At 38.0% G+C, this 8,300-nt stretch overlaps 1 protein-coding gene across 1 annotated transcript in view; it reads left to right on the plus strand.

Annotated features, from left to right (window-relative positions):
* The window catches only part of TOP2B (DNA topoisomerase II beta), a 59,967-nt gene that overhangs the window by 44,516 nt on the left and 7,151 nt on the right, over positions 1–8,300 (plus strand). Inside the window, exons 29-31 of the mRNA XM_004704200.3 lie at positions 1,223–1,384; positions 5,016–5,217; positions 7,160–7,239. Of these exons, the coding sequence (XP_004704257.1) occupies positions 1,223–1,384; positions 5,016–5,217; positions 7,160–7,239 (444 nt within the window). The remainder of the gene's footprint in view (positions 1–1,222; positions 1,385–5,015; positions 5,218–7,159; positions 7,240–8,300) is intronic.

The raw sequence follows: 8,300 nt of genomic DNA on the forward strand, positions 1-8,300 counted from the left end.
CTTTACACAATTGATCTATGTATTGTGATGAATTGTATGAGCCCCAATAAATTGATTAAAAATAAATAGATAAATGCACACATAGTAATACCTTCTGTTGAACATAAACCAGGGGATGGTGTACGGCTCCCCAAAACAAACAAGTAAACCCAAATTACGCTGGGTGGAGTGGAGCTTTTAATATGCATTTTTTTCTGCTAAGTGGCCATCAAGCAACTTGCTCTGAGTTAGTGCACCCAGTGGTGTCAACTGGGGAAAATGTCTGTGGTCACAGTGAAATTTTTCGGAAAAGCAGTTTTATTGGAACTTGGTTTTTTGTGATGATCAATTTAAGAGAATGGTATGAGGCTGTGAAATTTTGTTCCTGCTCGGGAAAAATGCCGCAGAAACGGTTGCAATGTTGAACCAGGACAACGCTATGGGAAAAGCTCAAGTGTAAGAGTGGTTTACTCATTCCAAAAAGGTGAAATGTCGATTGATGACAAACCGTACTCTGGATGTCCATCAACTTCCCAAATGGATGAAAATGGTGTCTTGTAGTGCATTCGGAGTTTGTTCACCAGGTCGAGACTCTTAATCAAGCTTTCTATGTAGAGGTTCAGAAAAAATTGCATCACAGTGTGCAACCAAAAAGGCCTGATTTGTGGCAGACGAGGAACTGGTTTTGCCCCCACGACAATGCACCTGCTCCAGCAGCCATCTTGGTGCACCAGTTTGGGGCCCAAAACATCATACCTCTCTTGCCCTACACACCCTACTCACCTGACCTCACTCTGTGTGACTTTGTTTCTGCGAATGAAGAGGGACATGAAAAGACAGTGATTTGAGGATATAGAAGAGGTGAAGGAAAAAAACCAAGGGAGGTGCTGTCAGCCTGCCAAAGAGATGCATTTGAAAAATGTTTCCAAAAATGGAATAGCAGATGTGGCAAATCTATTAAGTATAATGGAGAGTACTTTAAAGGTGATAAGGTTATTTTGTAAAAACAAAATTAAATACATAGCTTTAAAAAAAAAGGTTCCGGGTTTTTTTAGGTACCCCCTCATATAGTATGTATGTGTGTATAGTGTACTTTTATTGTATACCCATTCAGCCCTTTTGTGTATCCATATACCAGCTCATAGATCATTGTTGTTGCAGGATTGATTAACCGTTTTATTCTTATCAGTGACATTTGTACAGATACTGATAAGTAGCTCATTGCCAACATTTTCTCTTTTAGGTGCCAGAGTGAGAAAGACACCTACGTCAGCTGGTAAAGCCAACACAAAGAAAGTGAAGAAGCGAAATCCTTGGTCAGATGATGAATCCAAGTCAGAAAGTGACTTGGAGGAAGCGGAACCTGTGGTTATTCCAAGAGATTCTTTGCTTAGGAGAGCAGCTGGTATTGATACATTTTGTGTTTATTTTATTGTATACAATATAATTTGACTAAGTTAGTTTTACTCAAAGAAGTTGATATTGTTAGTATTATCCATGTTAGCTGAAGTTCTAAGCCATTAGCTTTTCAGAAATTTCTGTTCACAGGAGGCCAAGAAACAAGAACAAAAACCTCAGAACTTTGTTCTACCAAAGTTTGGCATAAAACAAATTTCTCTAAAGTGAAACAAGCTCTCTTATTGATTTTTTATTATAAAGTTGTTGGTAAACTTAACCTTGGTAGTACATCAAGTCTATCAGAAGATTTTGGTTTTCTACTTGAGTTGTGAAAAATGTTCCGCTGCTTTGAGAGTTTGATTCTGAGCACACAGTTCTTAGATAATTGCGGGAGAAGTTAGGCTGCAGAGTCCTATTTTGCTATCATGTGTTGCTGTGAAGCCTATGATTTGATCCTATCTGAATATTCCTTAGCTTGCATTCCTTAGATAACTAAAACCAATGGAATTTTCATTTTATAGATTCTTCTCTAAGTTTGTTAAATCCTGATTCCCATACAACATTACGGGTGTTTTACCTCTGGGACATACATGTTAAGTTATGTGTCAGGCCAGGAGGAAAGTCAAAGGAAATAGAGGAAAGAGGTGAGAGGCAAAGGGCATTTATAGAGGGCTAGATAAAGGCATGTACATATGCAAATATATTTATATATGAGGATGGGGAAATAGATCTATATGCATATATTTATAGGTTTAGTATTAAGGTAGCAGAAGGACATTGGGTCTCTACTCAAAGTACTCCCTCAATGCAAGAATACTATCTTCTATTAAATTGGTGTTCTATGATGCTCACCTTCTCAACACAACCGCTGAAGACAAAGCTGGTGCATAAGCAAATGTGAAGAAAGGTAACGGTGCCCGGCTATCAAAAGCTATAGCATCTGAGGTCTTAAAGGCTTGAAGATAAGCAAGCGGCCATCTAGCTCAGAAGCAACAAAGCCCACATAGAAGAAGCACACCAGTCTGCGATCATGAGGTGTATAAGGGATCAGGTATCAGCCATCATCAGAACAAAAAATCTTATCATGGTGAATGAGGGGGGGCAGTGTGGAGTGGAGACCCAAAATCCATTTGTAGGCTACTGGATATCCCCTTACAGAAGGGTCTCCAGGAGGAGATGAGCCAATCAGGATGCGATGTAGCAACGATGAAACATACAACTTTCCTCTAGTTCCTAAATGCTTCATCACCACCACCACCCCCACACACACACACTATCATGATTCCAATTCTACCTTCCATGTCTAGCTAGACCAGAGGATGTACAAGGGTACAGATAGGAACAGGAAACACAGGGAATCCAGGGCAGATGATCCCTTCAGGACCAGTGGTGTGAGTGGTGATACTGGGAGGGTGTAGGTATGGTGGGTTAGAAAGGGGGAACCGATTACAAGGATCTATATGTGACCTCCTCCCTGGGGGACAGACAACAGAAAGTGGGTGAAGGGAGATGTCGGACAAGGCAAGATATGACAAAATAATAATTTATAAATTATCAAGGGTTCATGAGGAAAGGGGGAGCGGGGAGGGAGGGGAAAAATGAGGAGCTGATGCCAGGGGCTTAAGTGGAGAGCAAATGTTTTGAGAATGATGAGGGCAATGAATGTACAAATGTGCTTTACACAAGTGATGTATGTATGGATTGTGATGAGTTGTATGAGCCCCTAATAAAACGATTGAAAAAAAAGTTCTGTGTCAGGCACAGAAACCTTTGGCAATTGAACTTCTTTTCCTAGCATACATACACCTATAGAGTTTAGTATAGTGGATGTTTTAGGTGAATCTTCGTTATCTAGTACTGCTGTAGCAGAAACACCACAAGTTGTTGCTGTTAGTTGAGATCGAGTCCATTCCAATCCATAGTGACCCTATGCACAAAATACTGCTCGGTCCTGTGTCTTTAAGGGCACAGGTTTATGGCTTTAATGAACAGCAATTTCCTGTTATTCATCCACTTATTTGTTGACTCAAGTCAATGTCAACTCATAGTGACCCTATAAGGACAGGGCAGAGCTGCCCCTGTAGATTTCCGACACTGCAACTCCTTAGGAAGTAGAAAGCTCTTTCTTTCTCCTGCAGAGTGGCTGGTGGTTTTGAACTACTGACCTTGCAATTAGCAACCCAGCACATTACCACTACACCAGGGCTCCTGTTTCTTCTCTCAGGAGGTTTTAGTCCCTGGCGCACCTGCTTTAGGAGAAAGCTTTCTTTACTGGAGCTCTTTTCGGCAGCTCTTCCTTACTTCCTGAGTAATTTTCATAGGGTTTGCCATCTCAGCCTTGGTGATGTAGTGGGTTAAATTGGGCCTCCATAGTTCAGTCAGCTTGAAGCGATCAGGTGCTCTGAGGGAGAAAATGAGATTTTCTACTCCTGTAAAGATGTGTACAGTTTTAGAAACCCACGGGGGCAGTTTGACTCTATCCTGTTGGGTTGCTTTGAGGTTGAAATTGGCTTTATGGCAGTGAGTTTGTTTTTTTCGTTGCTTCCTTGCTTTAGCGCCTAATCTCTATGTTGCTAAAGTAGTTGCCTTCAGACATACCCTATGGATATTACCTCACTAACAAAGAACATCCGATTCACAAATGGAATTGCATCCACAAAATGTAAGGACTTCACATATTTTTGAAGTGGACACAGTCCAGTCCACAATCATGAATAACTTAAGTGAGATGAAGGAGTCATTGTGGCATGATGGAATGGGTTATCCAGAGGAGTACTAACTACAAAGTCAGGAATTCTAACCTCCTAGCTCCTCCTCCAAAGAGAGATGAGGCTTTCTGCTTCTGTACAGATTCTCAGCTTAGGAAACCCACAGGGGCGATTCTACTCTGCCCTATAAGGTCATTATGAGTCTGAATTGACTCTGTAACAGTGGGTAAGTTAGATAAAAAATTATTTATTAAATGTTTCAGAATTGTATTTAGGCTTTTTTTTCTTACAACAAAAATGAAGTATCTGATTTTTAAATTTAATAATTATAGTAGGCCTTTAAGTAAAATTTAATTGTTATGCCAATGTGCCTTTCCCCATAATTGGTACCTTTTAATGCATCATATTAAATTACTATTTTACTAATATACAGAGGGCTTATGCATAATTTTTGAACCATTACTCTGTTCTTTTACAGTAAAACTAGCTCTGATGAGAAGATAGAAGTTTATTTAAGAGGAGATTAATACTTTTAAAAGAGCGGAAAAATTTTCTTCTGTGATTACAGAATGGGAATTCTTATATTAGTAGTAATTTGTGTAGGGGCTGTATTGGTGCAGTGGTCATATGACTACATTTGAATAGATTTAAATTTAAGTAATATTTCCAAGTATGATGGCAATACTTTAATCTATATGGTGTGTGTTCTCCTAACATGAGGCAGGACAGCATTACCCCTTTACCTCTATAAAATAGATGTTAACATTATGAAGATTACTGAGGCCAGAAGTTGTTGGCCTCTAGAAATGTCTGCCTTTTTTTAATGTATCTTTAGAGACAATGTGAATATTTTAAATGGCATTATCAGTAATATTGCTTATGAATAGACCTAGAATTGGAGTTTTATGTTTATGTCTCTCTTTCTCCTAGCTGAAAGACCTAAGTACACATTTGATTTCTCAGAAGAAGAGGATGATGATGCTGATGATGATGATGACAATAATGATTTAGAGGAATTGAAAGTTAAAACTTCTCCCATAACAAATGATGGTGAAGATGAATTTGTTCCTTCAGATGGCTTAGATAAAGATGAATACACATTTTCACCAGGCAAATCAAAAGCCGCTCCAGAGTAAGTAACGAAGCAGGTGTCATGCAGTTAGTGTGGTGCAGCAGGTAGTTGTGGACTCGTCAAACAACTTTTAGTGAGATCTTAAGAAATCCTCCTCATGAAAGAATAAATCTTGTTAATTATTGGCTGCTTTCATGGTTATTATCATAGTTTAGAGCAGGAATTGGCAAACTTCTTCCATAAAGGGCTACATAGTAAATATTTTTTGACTTTGTAGTATATCTGTTGCTGATATTCCACTCTGCCATTGTAGTATAAATGATTTTAAACACATTAGCCTGTGGTTGTGTTCTAGTAAGTCTTTATTTCTATAAATAGGCAGCATGCCCACAGAACATAGTTTGACAATACCCAATTTCAAGAAAAGTTACTAAATCTTTGGAGTTGGGAGGTTTGAGTTTCCTGTGTACTTTTGGCCTTGATGGGTTTTTCTTACCTTTAGTGAGTATGCATACTAATTAGGTCTAACTCACCTACTTTTGGAGGGGGTTGGGGTTCACAGCAGCAGGAGCCCAAGGCAGAATCCTAGGCATCAGTGGTCAGACACACCTCCTCTCTCTAACCTTTCTACCAGTTCTGACATTAGCCCTCTCTCCCACACATTTTCTATTTCTCTGCTGGGTTCAATAATTCACTGTAAGGGCTACACAGAACTCAAAGACAATATGATGATCAGGTTTACTAGGGGATGCAGGCTACAATTTAGGATCAGAAACAACTCAGGATTAAGTTCTTCAGTCAGGACTTCTTAGTCATGCCCTCAGGAAGGCCGATCCCTGGTTCTTGGACTTGTTTAGCTTTACCGAGCCTCTGTTGGCCTTTCTTGGTCTTGTCTCTGCTCTGCTCTGCTCTAGCAAATGCTAGACAGATTTTTTAACTCTGCAAGTAATTGCCCAGAGGCATTCCACTCTACCAGTTTGCCTCTGCCCGGAGTGCTCAGCAATCTTGGTTGGTGGGCTAGCACCCTTGCTCTAACTGCCTGGTTCTGTGTGCTAGGAAACAAATGTTTCATCTCACACTGGTCTTCTGGTTCTGCTGGCTCTTGCTGTGTCCAGTGCTGTAGCTCTCCCTGTCCTGAGTCTTGGAAGTTCTCATCACAGGGAGCCCAGGTTCAAAGGATGTGCTCCACTCTGAACTTTTCTTCTTGGTGGTAGGGAGGCCTCCATTTTTCCACCTCTGGGATGGCTCATCTAAGCCTAGGGGGAAGCCAAAATCGACCAATCCCTTTGTTAAGGTTGCATACAACTCATTTGCCTAATCACACCCACAAAGGTGCAATATACCTTATTTGTATTAACTAGTTTTCTATTCCCCATGGTGGACCACAAACACCTTATTTACATAGTCCTACCCAATCATTTGCTAGAAGTTATAAGATCATGACAAGAAAGATCATATAAAAGTTATCTATTGTCTTGCAAAGGTTTTTAAATACTTAAAATTCGAATTATATTAAATATTAAAATTATAACTTAAAATATAACAATTGAAACTTATCAGAGCTTGTATATTGCCTACCTATAGTTTAGGTTCAGAAATAGATTGTCTACTGTGATACTCATTCTTTTTGGATTTTGCCAATAATTTGCCAGTGCTCAACTCTGAAATGATTATTTCTACCAACCATAAAATCTAGTATAAAGGTATATTGAATAACTGTAAACTATTGCTTAAGTGCCATTGTACTTTTGTGCTAAAAAATTATTGGATTGTCTGATGTGTGTACATATGTGTACACTTAGTTCCTGCTTATGTGTGATACTTGTGCATATGAGAGAGGAAAATGTTTGTTTGCTTTGTTGTTGACAGCAGAAATAATTGAGAAAACCAACATTGTATTCTGTAGTAATAATTCTGAAATATATTTTACAGATAATTTATTAGGGTTGAAACCAGATAATTAAATTCCATCCTTTGTGGAATTCATTTTTCTTTTTCATAGGAAGTCTTCGCATGACAAAAAAAATCAGGATTTTGGGAACCTTTTCTCATTTCCCTCATACTCTCAGAAATCAGAAGATGGTATGCTTATTTAATGTTTTTATTGACTATTGTTGCTGTTTTAATGTAGAAAACAACAGATATATCATTAGATCATGACTTAATTGTAAACTTTTTATGAACAGCAAATTTACCTTCCTCTTATCTGTAACTCAAAGTGAGGTTTTCTGACTTTCCTGAGGTGATTCCCAAGCAATGTGATAAAAACAGGTTTTATATGGAAGTAAAGTATTTAAGTGAACAGAAAGGTGCTCTGTGTGTGTGTGTGTGTGTGTGTGTGTGTGTGTTTGTATGTTGTGTAGTTGTTTACTGACTGAAAGAAAAGTAATAGAGACAATTAGGGCATGTAATGGTTTAGTACTCAGCTGCTAAGGAAAAAGTTCCTGGAAAAATTCCATTATGTTTTAATTCTATTTTTCCATGAACTGTTTAAAGGCCCCTCAAAATACACATAGTTCTGATACTTGTTATACATAGAGATATATACGTAGTGTGTGTGTGATTGAACATGTCAAAACTTTATTACTTGAATTCAGTTGTCCATTTGTAAAAGATCCTGTTTTCGTGTGATTGTACTGAGAGAAGAAAGAGGATAAGGAAAAATGGAGAGGGTGGGATAGACAGATAGTAAACTAGTCTAAGGGCAAAAGTAAACCTGAAGATAATCCTATGTGCCCTTTTAATTAATCTTCAGTGATTTAAAAGTACTTTAGAAATATGAATGCCCACTGTTCTTTTAGATTTGAACATTACTACTGATAGTCCTTGCTATAGAATTAGATTTGAAGATACTAAAATAATCACAGTGAGATGTTAAAAATCATGATTATTTTTTAATTGGCCAGTTAATGTTTTAAATGGTTAGCACCTGCCACTATTAAGAATTTTATTTCTTTATGCATTTCTGTATTTTTAGATTTCAGTTTTTGAAGCATAACATTGGTATTTTTTACTTTTATGTTTGCATACTGTAGATTATATGATCACAAAATAGAAATTTAAGATCCATTATTTCACCAAAGAAAAATGATCAGCTGAAAAGGCTCAGCACGTAGTTAAGAGGTGTTCTTTTTTTTTTTTTT

The sequence above is a fragment of the Echinops telfairi genome, unplaced genomic scaffold (assembly GCF_000313985.2).
Source record: "Echinops telfairi isolate 266 unplaced genomic scaffold, ASM31398v2 ScPeMD7_7420;HRSCAF=8458, whole genome shotgun sequence".
Lineage (NCBI taxonomy): Eukaryota > Metazoa > Chordata > Mammalia > Afrosoricida > Tenrecidae > Echinops > Echinops telfairi.